At 40.3% G+C, this 15,800-nt stretch overlaps 1 protein-coding gene across 5 annotated transcripts in view; it reads left to right on the top strand.

Moving 5' to 3' along the window:
* The window catches only part of SLC25A13 (solute carrier family 25 member 13), a 185,461-nt gene that overhangs the window by 105,303 nt on the left and 64,358 nt on the right, over positions 1–15,800 (top strand). For all 5 annotated transcript variants that reach the window (XM_043588929.1, XM_043588930.1, XM_043588932.1 and 2 more), the window contains 6 exons: positions 3,802–3,948; positions 6,055–6,193; positions 6,944–7,037; positions 7,258–7,342; positions 11,133–11,217; positions 11,715–11,873. In XM_043588929.1, the coding sequence (XP_043444864.1) occupies positions 3,802–3,948; positions 6,055–6,193; positions 6,944–7,037; positions 7,258–7,342; positions 11,133–11,217; positions 11,715–11,873 (709 nt within the window). The remainder of the gene's footprint in view (positions 1–3,801; positions 3,949–6,054; positions 6,194–6,943; positions 7,038–7,257; positions 7,343–11,132; positions 11,218–11,714; positions 11,874–15,800) is intronic.

The following is a 15,800-nucleotide window of genomic DNA, read 5'->3' as shown; positions in this document are numbered from 1 at the left end:
GCTTTGGCTCTCTCCCACTCTAACCTCTTTTTTTTTTTTTTTCCTACCCCTCCCCCATGGGTTTCTGTTAAGTTTCTCAGGATCCACATATGAGTGAACACATATGGTATCTGTCTTTCTCTGTATGGCTTATTTCACTTAGCATAACACTCTCCACTTCCATCTACATTGCTACAAAAGGCCATATTTCATTCTTTCTCATTGCCACATAGTATTCCATTGTGTATATAAACCACAATTTCTTTATCTATTCATCAGTTGATGGACATTTAGGCTCTTTCCATAATTTGGCTATTGTTGGGAGTGCTGCTATAAACATTGGGGTACAAGTGCTCCTATGCATCAGCACTCCTCTATCCCCTGGGTAAATTCCTAGCAGTGCTATTGCTGGGTCATAAGGTAGGTCTATTTTTAATTTTTTGAGGAACCTCCACACTGTTTTCCAGAGTGGCTGTGGTGCATAATATATGTTCACTAAATGCTATTAGCATGGTTGTTATATTGGCTGAGGTCATAGCTTCATTTCTTCACCCGGGAGAAGAAATAGTCACAACATAAACAGATGGCCTTCACAAGACAACCCACATCTTCTGTAGGCTGCTTTTAGTTTGAAGAAACACTTAGCTAAATGTTTTCACTATATCCTACTATTTAGAGAACTGTGTACAGTTAGCTTCTTGCTTTTCGTGGAATTTATGATGTCCTCAGTCTTTCAGAGCTGTTGGAAGTGTATTCTAAAGTTGTTCATTGGAGTTCAGAGTGTGTTCATGTTCTGTGATCGAGGGATCCCTGCTAGTAAATGCATAATCCCAAAGTGTAGGCACGGAAATGGGTAGTGACACCATCCTTACTACATACAGATGCACTCCCTGTTCTGCCACATGAGCATCCACCCCCACTGTGATGTCTGTTCCCCACTTCGAAATTTCGAGCAGGTTGGTCTTAGTCTAAGTTCTAAGGAAATGATGTGGCCAGGAATTCTGAGAAATGGGGTGGTCAGGGAAAGGGATGCCATTTTTGGTGTCATGGTCTGAGGATCCCTAAGACTAGTTGAGTTATAAACTAGGGGAAATGATAAATAACTGAACATACCTTCTGCCGTTATTGAGAGTAATCTTGCCTTACAATAGCTTTAGCAGTGGGTCTGGCAATTCAAAGGAGACTGTTCATTTACTTCCAATTGAATACATACTGTGGTCATTTTTCACTACAGGGTGTTTAACAGTTGGTTTCTTCCTCTTAAATTGGAGGCACTTGTACAGAGAACCCCTTTTTGTTCAGTGGAGTGTGATTTCTTCATTCAATTGGTTTTATGGACTACCTATCATTGAAGATTATGGCTGTGGTTTATTGAGTGCCTAGTATGTCTAAAGTATTCTGCTTCCACCAGGAGAGGGATGAACAGGACACAATCTCTTTTCCCTAGCAAGGTGGGGGAAACACAGGAATCTAAACAACTGATTCAAATAAGAGGAAATAAGACAAGTCTTATAATTGAGGTTAAAGCAGGGAGCCACATGATCAGATCAGTTGTTTTCAGTTAAGAGACCTACTTATATTTACCTAGGTGGTGGCGTTTGAGCTAAGCCTGGAGGATGTGGTAGGATTTCAGGAACTAGAGAAAGAGGCTGCAGTCTACACCGGGAGGAGGGAGGAGTGTGGACAGAGGTAGGAGTGTGTGGAAGCGCTGGAAGGGCTGAGCATGGGTGCTGGAGACTAGGCTGAGAGTAGCTCCTTTCAGGGTCTTGAGTTTAGTGATGTGTGATTTCATGGTCTTTACAAGATGTCCACGTGGAGGTATACTCTGAGCCGTTATGGATTCTGTTCCCGCAGATAGTGGTGGGAGATTGGGATCTGAGAGTCAAGCCTTCTGAGAAATCCTTGAGACCTAGGGGAGTAGAGTAAGGAGACTTGAGGACAGAGCGCTGACAGATGCCTCCCATTTAAGTGGAAGTGGTACCAGGGAGGTAAGGGTCCCATAAGAGACTTTGGGCAGGGACAGGCTCGGATCAGAACTGGCAGATGCTGTGACTAAGAGGCTTTTGAGCAGGATAAAAACTCTGATTCTGACTATTGTATTGTCTTTTAAAATTTTTTATTGTAGACATTTTCAAACTATACATAAGTAGAAAAGTATATTATACTGTGACCCACCATGTCCCCATTGTGCAGCTTCAATTATTATCAATATTTTATCAAGCTTCCTTCATCTCCCACCTTTCAAGGGAAAGAGAAGGGAGATAGGGGACTTTTAAGCACCATCAGGCTTTTATCACTTCTGCTGCGCTTTAGTTTGCACTACGTCATAAGGACAATTTGTTTTTATACTACTCTAAGTCATTATCTAGCCAAAGTTTAAAAAAATAGAGAATAGTAATTCTCTGTCAGCCAATTAAACTTCTTTTTGTTTAAATAATTTGAAGTCCTTGAAAACCACATCAGCAGTGCTTTTTAATTCTATAGAGATTATATCTTACTCTTTATTTTCTTTCTCTTTCTTTCTTTCTTTCTTTCTTTCTTTCTTTTTCTTCCTTCCTCTCTTTCTTTCTTTCTTTCTTTCTTTCTTTCTTTCTTTCTTTCTTTCTTTCTTCGAGAGAAAGGTGGGTGGAGAGGGGCAGAGAGAGGGAGAGAGAAAACCCCAAGCAAGCTCTTCACTTGGATCACGGAGCTCGATGCAGGGCTTGAACCCACGAAATGTGAGATCATGACCTGAGCCAAAATCAAGAGTCTGAGGCTGCAACGACTGAGCTACCCAGGCGCCTGGAGATAAGATCTCACTCCAAGGGCGCATTTGGGAAACAGGCAGTGTCGTGAGGAAGATAACAAAACGTTGTGGAAGGGATGCCTCTTCTACATGGCACGTGATGCGTTTTGATGGGAGGCTGTTTATTTTATATGTACACTTACTTCCTGTGAATAGCACTGGACATCTAAATCAAGCTTCCTGTCTTTAGATCATAGGACTTACAATAATAGTGGCAGTTTTGCCACCTCTGACCCACATACCATTCAGTTCCTAATCCTGGAGCAGGGGTCCTTATTTGGGACCTGTGGCCGTCTCCGGAGACTTTTTTTTTAGTAAGCTTCATGCCCAGTGTCAGGCCCAAGACCTGAGCTGAGATCAGGACTCAGATGCATAAGCAACTGAGCCACCTAGGCGCCCCAGCCAGAGACATTTTTGACTGTCATGCTCTTGGGCGTGAAGGGGCTACCATCATCTAGAGGAAGGAGAGAGGAGAGGGATGCACAGGGCAGCTCCCCATAACAGAGGCTTAACCTGCCCCAAGTACTAGTAGTGTCAAGGTTGAGAAACTATATAGTAGCAGAATACCGTATTTCAGAGGAGAACCGCCCTTTTTAGTTTGGTATTACATCACATGTTTGTGTACCAGGTTACTAATAAGAATTTTTCTATCTCCTTTGGAGAGAGGTTAATGTCTTCTAGATGTTTCAAATTGGATCTCCTGTATCATCTAAGTTGGGTTTGGCCATGTCTTTGGGCCTACCAAACTTCATTCCAATTTTTGTTTTCTTTGTGTCCTTGGACTCTAGCAGAGCATGGAAGTGATTTGGTTTCTCTGGGTAGGAGATTTTAGGTAGAATGCATTTTCTGAAGACATGCTCATTGGTCTGAGCAAAGTTCTCTCTTTGGAGGAAGATGATAGCTTGAAGGTGTTATTTCACAACAGGTGAGTTTTGTTAAGTCAAGATATGATCTATATTTCTTCACCCTGATTTGAAATTGAGCAGTCTTTTGTAGTAATTGAGAAACATAAATTATTCCACTTTCATTTTTTGTAGGAAATACAATTGGAGCATGCAAAGCAAGCCTTTGTGCAAAGGGACAATGCCAGGACTGGAAAAGTTACAGCCATTGACTTCCGAGACATCATGGTTACCATCCGCCCCCATGTCTTGACGCCTTTTGTAGAAGAATGTCTAGTAGCTGTAAGTTGTAACTTGACCTAAGTTGTAACTTGACCTAAGTTGTAACTTTTACCTGGCAAAAGCTCGGTAAATAAGGGATTATAAAAACAATTCTTAAAAATTATGTAGAGTTTTTCAATTCAAACTAACGTTTTCTTAATGTGATCTCATATATTATCAGACTTCCCGACAGGGTATGTTTTGGCTAGTTTTAGTGGGTAGGTTGATTTGTTACCTGGATAATATGGAATATCTCAAAGAAACGTGTGAACTGGGTTTTTAAAAAAAGGTAAAAACAACTTTATGATTTCATGTTAATTTTGCTTTATATCTCAAAGTATGTCAGTATGTCATATTGTCATAGATCATATGTCAAATGCTAATCTTCACTTTTGTCTATTCTCCAAGGCAAAAATTTTTTTTTTTAAATAGTGCATGCAGATGTATTTCTTTGGTCAACAGAGCAGAATCTCTAAACTTTAGATTCACTCATTCATTCACCATGTGTGTTTTGAGGCAACAGTGACACATAGGATGGGTGAGCCCTGTTCCTGTGTTGTACCTTCCATGCCAGTGGGTGCCCAGCCCCTTTCCCTACCTCATGGACCTGGAAGGTATCCTATAACATTCTCTGCTGGAGGTTCTCAAGCCTTGGTCACAAAGCATAAGAATCACCAGGGATGCCTTTCTTTTTCTTAAAAATTTTTTTAACATTTATTTACTTTTGAGAGAGAGACAGAGCATGAGTGGGGAGAGGCAGAGAGAGAGGGAGACACAGAATTAGAAGCAGGCTTCAGGCTCTGAACTGTCAGTACAGAGCCTGACGTGGGGCTTGAACTCATGAACTGCGAGATCTGATCTGAGCTGAAGTCGGACGCTTAATCGACTGAGCCACCCAGGCGCCCCAGGGATGCTTGTTAAAAGTACAGATAACTAAGTTTTCTTCCAGGCCTATGGTTTTATCATCTACAGGTGCTAAGGTCCTAGAATCTAATCTCGAAAGCTTCCCAGATCATTCTGACAATCACACGGTTTTGGAAACCCTTACACTGTGGTTTGGTAGTCCCGGGGAGACTTTTGGGGTTTTTTCACCATGCTCTGGGTTTCCCACAATGCTTACCATAGGCAGGAACTCAGGATAGCTTTTCACTTTTTTTTCCCCTGGTGCCTCTTTTTGGAGGCATGGAATTCTGACAAGGCCTTTTCCACTCTGGCACTGTGTTAATCTAACTCCCTTTCTTGCCTTCCTCTACCCTTCGCTATTCCATTTTAAACTCTTATATCAGCTATTTTAAATGATTACTAAGTGAAGATTTATGTGGTTGTTACTTTATAAATAAGTGCTTTCCTAATAAAAATATTTTGCCTTGTTAGGGAAGGATAGAATTTGAAACCCCAAACTGAAGTTCCATTCATAACGGACATGCTATCTGTTTCCCTTGCCCCCCCTTGTGAAAAAAATACAGTTTCTTACAAATTCCGATTATCAGAATGCTGACCAATTTTAACTCCTTTCAAAGCACGTGACATCTCATAATTTTATCATAATACGCTTGTTTGCTAGAAATCCCACCAATGTAAAGTCTGTACTTAAATGATTATTTATTGCTAGTTATAAGTAACATGACAGATCATGATATTAATGTTGGCTTGACCACTTTTCATACTGTGTTTGTGTTGGAATAATATAGTTTTACATGTATAAGCACACACACATGTGTATGTGTATGGTGTAGTTGTGCATGTCTGAGCCTCTCAGAATTGCTCATTAGGTGAAATAAACAAACTTATAAAACATTTCCAATTGAAATTTGAACTCTGTAAATTACTACTGGTCCTGTTGTTATAATCCTACACATGTATTTATTTAGTGTTCCAGGACTTATGTGTGGAGAGTATAAGCTCTGGTCATGATTAGTTGCAGTTACTTTTAAAATTCACTTATAGCTTTTTTATTTTTTTTTTTTTTAATGTGAAAGGAAAATACTTATGGCCATTTCTTCTCAGGCATGCATTCTTGATTACTTCCAAAACTAGCATTTGATATATGTACTTCAGAATCTTCTTCATTCTATAAATCTTTTGTTTATTGTTCTTCTCCCATCTCTTATTTTCCACTTATTTGAGGCTGCTGGAGGTGCTACGTCCCATCAAGTTAGTTTCTCCTATTTTAATGGATTTAATTCACTCCTTAACAACATGGAACTCATTAGAAAGATCTACAGCACTCTGGCTGGCAACAGGAAAGATGTAGAGGTGACTAAGGGTAAGTGAGAATAAGTCTGAATTTTTGCCTGCAAGTATCTTGGTGTATTATTATTAGGGTGAAGAAGGCAACGGAGAGTTTATGTTATAGATTTTTCTATCCCATTGACACATATTAACCATATGGTACATGTGTGTTCTCCATCCTTTGATCAGACAAACAAAAGTAAAACAGTCTTCAGCAGGTTTTAAATAAACTGAAGACAGTCTTTGAATGAGGGAACCATGCAAAATTTCTTAAATGTTTTCAAATCATGCTAAAACCTGAGCTAAATTTGCAGCCTCTAAAGTGGCCTTCAAAAATACGTGAGGAATTCCATAAACTTATACTGGTGACAACCTCAGAACAAGATATCAGCACGTTAATAGGATTTTTTTTTTTCTTTTAACTGAGAAGTCCCTTAAGAATCCCACAGCATCATTAATAGAACCTCCCAGGACAGATGCATGTGAAGCTTCATACCTGCTTCCTTGTTTTCTCGGACTTGTGATTTCAATAACATAGTGTGTCATTTTTTCAAAGCCTTCAGATGAGACACAAAGTGTTTAAGGTCAATATTAGAGAAACTGTTCTGCACAGTCCTTCCAGATGAATGAAAGAATTGCAAAAATTCTTACCCTATTTGGATTTACTTGAATTCTGTGATAGTAAAGTTTTGTGATGTTCACTCATTCCAGTGCCTTGAGTTAATGCTGCATTTAGTGGCTATTCCTTGTTGAATCTTTCCCTTTTAACTCTTTTTCCATACAGAGGAGTTTGTTCTGGCAGCTCAGAAATTTGGTCAGGTTACACCCATGGAAGTTGACATCTTGTTTCAGTTAGCAGATTTATATGAGCCACGGGGGTAAGTTGGCCTTTTTTTTTCTTTTTTTCTAATTAGCTTAATAAAAGGAGGTTAGGAGTTGGGGGTGGGAGGGCAGCAAACTGGGAGAAAAAGAAGCCAAATTAAAGAGGACTCCAAAATATGGGAAACAAACAAGGGAACGTTTTAAAATTCCATAACACGGATTTTAATGAACTTGTATTTTGTTGTCGCTTGTGCTTGTTTTTTTGTTCCCCTCCAGACGTATGACCTTGGCAGACATTGAACGAATTGCTCCATTGGAAGAGGGCACTCTGCCTTTCAACTTGGCTGAGGCCCAGAGGCAGGTGGGCAAAGGGAGCAGACTTGCTCCCTTATGTTTCTGTAGTAGGGTACCCCCAGACCCTTTCTACTTGGTGGTGCCTTGTTGGTGCTGGTGTCTCACCTTCTAATTTAACATCTTGCACCAACAGTCCAGACGATTTCCAAAGGCTACAAAGAGAAATTACTTTAGAAAGGTTCTGATTAATAGACACTAGTTACTTTCGAAGATGGGGTGATTTCCTAACTGCATGCAAGTCTACCTCCCTTCCTCCCCACCCCCCCAAAATAGACAGAAGCTCTTTTCTTCTTCCCTAAATCTTGTGTTGAGAGATGTGGGACAGAAGTCCCATTTTGGTGTCGCTGTCCCGGCGAAGCAACACATTGCTCACGGCAAGCTGCCTTTGCTCCGAAGAGAGGAACTTCATCAGCTCATCGTGTAACTGCCATGCCTTCCGTTTTTCTGAATATCAAAATGAGATAATTTTGTTTAGTCTGGAGTAATAGTTTGAAGGCTTTTAGACTTCTTTTCTCTGTGAAAGGATTCATAAGTTATGTGGAAACAATTTGAGGAATGCTAAATTTTATTTTATGGTTAACAGAAACCAATCTCTTGAAGTCATGAGAGTCAGAAACTTAAGACATGGGCCCTCCTCATTTAACTCTTGCCCTACTCTCTATAGATCAGGATTAGAGAATAAAAGCTTTCATAGCATGTGTTGTGCTTACACGATGTTTGTAAAGTAAATCCAGTCACAGAAGAGCGTCATTTTAGAAAAATACCTCCTTTAAGGCAAAGCCATCTCTGAATCCTATGAGACTTAACAGTTTTTGGCTTGGAGCTCTGGGTCTGTACAGAGACGCCAGTTTGACCACAATGGGTTGATGCGGGCTGCATTTTTAGGACTGGCAGGCCTCGAGCCAGCACCCCTTCTTTCAGCCCCCCTCCCCCCCTCCCCCACGCTGAATGCACTGGCAAGTTTTGTGTGCAGCATGTAACTCAAAGTGGTGGGTGTGTGCTCAGTAAATCCTAACTAGGCACCTCTGGAAAACCAGCTGGCTGTTGTTAAAAGAGGGAGCTGATTTCCCTGAGTGCAGGGGAGAGAAGTGTATAATCACGTGCAGCGGTAGAAGCAACATTGGTCTCCTCCCTTTGATTTTTAAACACGGCTTACCAGATGATTATCTCTTCGTCTCTATGTGACTGGCTGTTATAGAAATTTGGGGATTAAGAAAAAGCAGAGGTTTTTTTTTTTCTTTTTTTTTTTTAAGCTTCCTTCTGTCCTCCAGCTGACAGTGGTATCCCACAATTTTTCCTTCCTGCCCTCTGCAACTTTTGAGAGATTTTGATGGGTGCTCATTGATACTGGCCATGCAAGGTTAGACGAGATTGATGAGATTTACAGCAGGAAATGATTGGCTGCGGCTTAGAGGTGTAGAGCAATTCATAGTGGCCTTGCCTGGAATATTCTTTGCTATGTGAACACCAGTAGGCCTGACAACATTGACAGGACTCAAGCAATGGAGGTCATCCACCTGGTAGGCTCTGTGCTACCATTTATCCTAAACAGAGGAGTGCAGGAATAGGAATCTTTCTTGTCTCATGAGCTTGCTACATTTCGAGCTTCAGAAAAGTTACATGAAAGTCTGGGATTTTGTTTATTTTGTCTTTTAGATGAAGAATTAGTGGTAGCTGTACATCTGCCTCTGCCACCCCCATCCATTATTTTCAAAATACTTTCACTCACTATTTTGATGCCAGAACCTTTCTGAGTATTACCTATTTGTATCTATATAAGAAGTAGTGCCTTTCTTAGGGATGCATTTGTCAAAATGAGGGTTCTCGTGATTTCCATCTATGCAGAGATAGAACTGGAAACACCCCATGGCATTTGCAGAAGAAATGTTTTACATTCCTGAAGATGCATATTTCTATGTAAAGCTATTTTCAGTTAAATGACTCTAAAGGAGATTCCAAGTTATCTCATTGTATTAGAATTGTGTTACATTGACAGCAGCTAAAATTCAGTGGGTTGATAGCTGGGGTTGGTAATTATTTTCATTGTTCATTTATTTTAATTATCATGACTTTTGGAAAAACAAATTTTACTGAATATATTTATTTATTCAACAGGTATTTATTAAGCACTAACTATGTGCCACCCTCATTTGACAACTTTATATGACATAAAATTACTTGTATTTATGTAGACAGAAAAATGCAGTGCTCTAAAATGTTTTGGCATCAAAAACACAGTAAGGATAATAAGGTCCAAAGAACAAAAAAATAACAACTGACTGGCCTGAAGTGTGAATTTAGAAAAAGTGGGTAAAAAAGAGGAGAAAGTAACAATTACCTGCAAGACAACCTCCTTGTTAGGTCCACTGTAAATATTTTGAGTTATCTTTGTGTATTGAGGTAGCCAAAATGTTTTAATGTGTTTTTTTTTTTTTTTTTTTTTTTTTTTAAGGAGAGAGACAGAGCATGAGTGGGGGAGGGGCAGAGACAGAGGGAGACACAGAATCCGAAGCAGGCTCCAGGCTCTGAGCAGTCAGCACAGAGCCCGATGCGGGGCTCGAACTCACAAACCGTGAGATCGTGACCTGAGTGGAAGTCAGAAGCTTAACCAACTGAGCCACCCAGACGCCCCTTAATGTGTTTTTATATGCATACACATACCCACAAATAATGTTGAATAGAAATAACATATTGCACATGGTCTTTAACATTGTTCTTAAAAGATTATGAGATATTTCAAACATTTATAAAGTTAAAAAGAATCATATCCTGAATACCTGTCTACCTGCTGTATTCTTTTTAACCTGTTTTCACTTTATAATACCTTATGAACATTTTTCTTAACATTAAGAACATTTTACAATGACATACAGTTTCATTTTAAGGCTGTAACATTTTTTAAAGTTTGTTTATTTATGTAATCTCTACACCCAGTGTGGGGCTCAAACTCATGACCTTGAGATCAAGAGTCGCATGTCTCCAACTGAGCCAGCCAGGCACCCCAAGGGTGCAACATTTTTAACTGGTCCTCTCTTACTGGACATTTAGGTTATTCTCAGAGGTTTTGCTCTTAAAACAGTGTTGCTTTTTAACATTCTGTTAGCTTGATCCTTGTTTACATATATGATTATTTTCTAGTCTGATTTTTTATAAGTAGAATTGCGGGGTCAAAGGTTATGTACAAGAGTTTGGGTGTATATTACCAAGTTTCTCTTCAGGTTTATTCTAGATTAAATGGCAGGTTTGAGAAGCCCCATTTTTATCAACTCTTGCCAGACTGGGTGTTGCCATTAGAAAAGAAACTGTGGTGACAGATGGTAGTTAGATTTATCATGGTGAACACTTCACAGTGTAGCTCAATGTTGATTCACTGTGGTTTACACCTAAAACTAATACATTGTATGTCGACTATACTTCACTAAAATGAATAAACAAAAACCTCCCAAACCTGCCAGTTTGCTTGATGATGAATGATGTATCATTAATGTTTTTAAGTTTGTGTCTCCTTGATCACTAATAAGAATTAAACATTTGAAAATAGGTTTATAACATTTCGGGGGGGGGGTACATAGTGGTTTTCATTTTGTTCAAATTTGATTTTCAGCACTAACAACAGTAATAGCTTTTCCTTAATTAGGACAACAGAATCTAACCCTACCTTCCTCTTTGATGTTTCAGTTTGTGTCCTGAATTTGGAACCCGGTGGGCAATTTAAAAAAATCATATGTGCTGATTTCTGTTCTGTCCTTCTTTCTGTCTCCTGTCTTCCCTCCCCGATTCCCATGTGTGCAAAGAAGAAGGCCTCCATCGACTCATCCCGACCAGTTGTCCTGCAGATTGCAGAGTCGGCCTACAGGTTTGGTCTGGGTTCCATTGCTGGAGGTTAGTCATGGATGAGTGCAAATTTTTCACTTTTATTATGCCTCTGATATTTTTTTCTCTGATTTCCACCTTGCAGTATTAAAGGACAAAGCCTTCTTTGGTCTTTCCAAGCCAGTTACCTGTCTTCACCTCTGAGATGGAACAAGAGCAAAGGGAACTTCCCCCCATACCTGCATGTGATCAGGGGTTTCGAAGTGGCTTTTTCTCTTACTTATCTCTTAGCATCTACTATAGGCTTTTTAAAGATGGGTGAATAATAAGGTTAGGCTGTAGGTAATGCGTAGGTAAAACTTTGAACTGTCTATGACATCATTTTATCAGAGACACTTGAATGAAAATCCACAATTGTTTATTAGGAAAATGAGTACAGTTTTAAAATCCGTACATGCAGAATTTGTTTCTTTCCTTGATCAGGCTTCTCTTTGATGTTAACCACCTTCCCTTTTCCTCTGACTGACCTTTCTTCCTTCTGAAATACTGGTTTTATTTGATTTTAGCTGTCGGAGCCACTGCTGTGTATCCCATCGATCTTGTAAAAACTCGAATGCAGAACCAACGATCAACGGGCTCTTTTGTGGGAGAACTTATGTATAAAAACAGCTTTGACTGTTTTAAGAAAGTGCTACGCTATGAAGGCTTTTTTGGACTGTATAGAGGTTAGTGCCATTTGCTGAATTCATGTAAGGTGAAATAGTAGCCGAAGGTTTGGTTTTCCATCTGTGTGCCTGAAAAGTATTAGGGAGACTGCATTACAGTGGAAATGCAGCAGATTCTCAATTATCCATGCTAATGGGAGTAGGCTGGAGGCATCTAGGGCATGGCTAATCAAAACAGCCCATAATCTGAAAGCCATTTATATTGCTCTGTAGTATGTTTTATTTCTTAAAATAATTATTTTTTATAAATATCTTTAGTGGGTTTTTTAGAAGGCTCATATTGTTTGTCTTCTTGAAAGAATTCCACTCACCACCTAAGAGGGAAAGTCATCTTGGGAACAGGACTGAGCCTACTTGGGATTAATGATTGTCCTTGAATATACCACATAAAAGTCTGTCAAGCGGATAACCAGGGGTTCAGTGGAGCCCTCATTTACTGCCTCTTAGTTAAAGTTGCCCCTTCCTTCCTCTGACTCTGTACCCAGTGGAGTTGATTCACACGCCACTCTAACAGGGGGTCCTGTCCCACTTCATCTAAGCCCTGTCCTTCAGTCATCTAAGGTTCATGAAGCAATGAGAACAGTAGTGAGATGTATGTCATCACTAATAGAAAAGATCCCACAGGTCCTGACTACCCTTCCATTGGCATTGGCCTAAAGAGGCTTGACGTGGCTTCCCCACCTCTCTGTATTGCCTTAGACAAAGAGAAAAGAAGAATTTTGCATCAGCTAGAATACAGTATTGCAGGGCGGTTCCAGCTGAGCCACTTTGCCATTTGGCAACTGCGCTACTGGCGGGGTCTTCCCTGCCTTCCAGTGCTTGCTGTAGAAGAAAACAGTATTTAGTACTCTGCAGAGACAGACCTTGAAACTGGCAGTCATGTAGACCTGGGCCTGTAGGCCTCTTCTGCCATCTGCTGACTCTAGTCTTCATCTTAAGCACCCAAGTTTAAAAAAAAAAAAAAAGACCCCTCTTGAAATCTCTCACCTTAGAAACTAAGAGGTTTTAAACTCCAGAGAAGGTCCGTTTTGCAGGTTCTATTGTGTAGGTAGATAACTCCCATCAAAGGCCTTTTGATCTTTTCTCTGCCCTCTTTCCCTCACCCCCTGCCTCTTCTTACAGTTGAGAAGGTCTTTGACCCCAGGTGATTGATGATGACCCTTACAGGGTCACTGCCTTCCATTTGAAATACTTTTCTCTCCTGGTGACAACAAACCTCACAGATGAAATGTCTCCCAAGTAGTACAAGGTTAATGTCACAGTGCCTGCTTTGCAGTGATTCAGGCAAAGGCTGCCACCTTACCTGTCCGTGTGGGTTTTCTGCCTGGAAACATTTGAGCCTCAAGCCAGAAGGAGGACAGAACCTTGTCGTTGCTTCACAAACTACTTTTATGGCCTTCTCTTGGTATTGGATTTAAATGTCAAGAGTGCCTTTAGGATTGTGAGAAATACTTTTTGTCCTGCTGAATTTCTTTAATATGCTTGTGTTGACCTGGTTTGATTTAACATTGAGTCCCTTCTCTTTCCTCTTTGACCAATGTGACAAATCTTGATTCTTGGTTGCATCTGGATTTTCTTCCTTGACCTATTCTTTTAATCCCATAGACAGAACAGCTTAAAGCATACCTGAGTACTGGTTACTGGGCTAATAATACAGGCTATCCCACAAACCTCTTGCTGTTTCAGTGATTACATCTGTAAGATGAGGGGGACTGGTTTTAACTCTTAAGGGAAGGGGAGTCAGCCTACTAGAGACGGAGGTTCACTTTGAAAACCAAAGAGGCAGTCCTTACCTTTTTCCTGGTTTAGTAATTTAAGCCATTTATCTCACCTGTTTTGGGTGCCTAAACCCTAATGGGTTCTCTATCAGAGGATGCTAAATAAATAGACTGTGAGTCTAAGAGTAATTGTGGGAGTCATCTGTATTTATTTCTCTGTTTTCTAGTAAATAATTATAAAGCAACAGATCTACTGTAAAACCTTGTTTAGCTTTGTTCTATAGTTTGGATCTTGAGAGCAAATAGATGATTGGCAGTTCAGGTTTAAAAAAAAATGACTTATAATCTTGCTTTCTAAAAATGACCTGTTCCTCTTATTGACTGGTTGGGGACCACTTCTTCTTAGTGCCTTACACATAATCATTAATTAATAATAATTGTATGTAACTGCTTATTTGTAAATGCTGGGCGAGAGAGAGCAGATGAAAATGGGAATCTGTCAGTACTAGCAGAAATTATAATGGAAATAACAAAGACCTGATGTATTCCTGGGAATCGGTATTATAACCCGTGTGTACAAAGTCAAGATAGAACACAGCCTACATGAGATTCTTTGACTATAAATTTCTTATTAAATGTAATTTTAGTGTTTACAAATTTTATTCTAGGGCGCCTGGGTGGCTCAGTTGGTTAAGCGTCCAACTTTAGGTCAGGTCGTGATCTCGTGGTTTGTGAGTTCGAGCCCCGCATTGGGCTCTGTGCTGACAGCTCAGAGCCTAGAGCCTGCTTCAGATTCTGTGTCTCCCTCTCTCTCTCTGCCCCTCCCACACTTGCGCTCTGTCTCTCTCTGTCTCTCAAAAGTGAATAAATGTAAAAAAAAAAAAAAAAATTAAAAATTTTATTCTAGGGGAAACTTAAATTTCAATTTTGGGAATTTAGAATCGCCTCTGATAACGCTTCATCCAGCAGGAATGAGAAGGTGTCAGAGGACATCTTGGATTTATAAACATGTTTTGAAATATCAAGTCTATTTTTTCCTATTATGGAATTTTGCTTAATGTGTAATTTTTCTGCATCAATACATATATGATTGCTAATATTTCCTGAATAGTGTAATTTGGGAATGTTGCATAAGTAAGGTCTCTCCCCCTATTTTAAAATTATCTTTATGCATATTTCAGAAAAAAGTTGACAGTTAAGCTTGAAAGAAGGTGCTTGCAGGGTGTATCTATTAGAAGGTTAATAAGCATCTCTCTCCCTCTCTTTTTTCCTTTTCTTTCCATAACAAGAATCCAGCCCTCTAAAGGGACACTGTTTTTGTACTGAGAAGTAATTCCTTGTGGCACTAAGTAATTCCTTAGTTCTTTCTAAGGAACTCTTGAGCACACTCCACCGCAGGTTATTTTTCACTTTCCTCTCTCTGGCAGTCACCAGCATCTGCATGCGGTCCTGGAGGTTGTCCAGTGGTGAACAGGGAGTGAACTGGGATCACTGCCCTGGCGTCCAAAGGTGACTGATAATGCAGCTGTGGGGAGTGTCAGCAACCGCAGCAACTGTCCTCAGTGGACATGGTGCAATCCCGTGCCCCACCCCCACCCCTGAGTGCCACGAGTGATTTTAGTATTGGGGTTTCTTCCGTATGACTATCCATGTCTCTCTGCAGTTCCCTGTCCCCTTGTCTCCAGGAGTTTCTTATTTGGTGTGTGTTGTGGGCGGGGGCGGGCAGGTCAGCAAGGATCCCCTTGGAAATCCTGTAAGACTGACTCTACAGACCTCCTCTATTATGTAGACTACTTTCTTTACAAGAAAATGATCGATATTCCAAGGTTTTTCTATAATATTTGAAAATCAGACCCTCCAGGCTGAGTCTGTCTGTATGGAGGGAAATAACACCCAAGATAATCCAGATCTCCCTGAAGTACTTATAAAAGTCTTCCTGTGTTTCCTCCCCACTCTGCAGCTTGATTTCATGCTCTCAGGTGTTTAAAATCCTTAATGAATTACCTCACAGTTCGTTTGGGTTGAATGAACCACGTGACCAATGAGTCAGTTCTTAGCCTGCTGTCGACTGGGCATATTAAAGAGAAACAATCGTGAGGCACCTGGGTGGCTCAGTCAGTTAAGTGTCCGACCTCAGCTCGGGTCATGATCTTGTGGTTCACGAGTTGTAGCCCTGTTTCAGTCTCTGTGCTGACAGCTCAGAGCTGGG

This window comes from Prionailurus bengalensis, chromosome A2 (assembly GCF_016509475.1).
Source record: "Prionailurus bengalensis isolate Pbe53 chromosome A2, Fcat_Pben_1.1_paternal_pri, whole genome shotgun sequence".
In the NCBI taxonomy this organism is placed as follows: domain Eukaryota; kingdom Metazoa; phylum Chordata; class Mammalia; order Carnivora; family Felidae; genus Prionailurus; species Prionailurus bengalensis.
The sequence above is the reverse complement of the archived record's forward strand: the minus strand, read 5'-3'. Positions and strand labels throughout refer to the sequence as shown.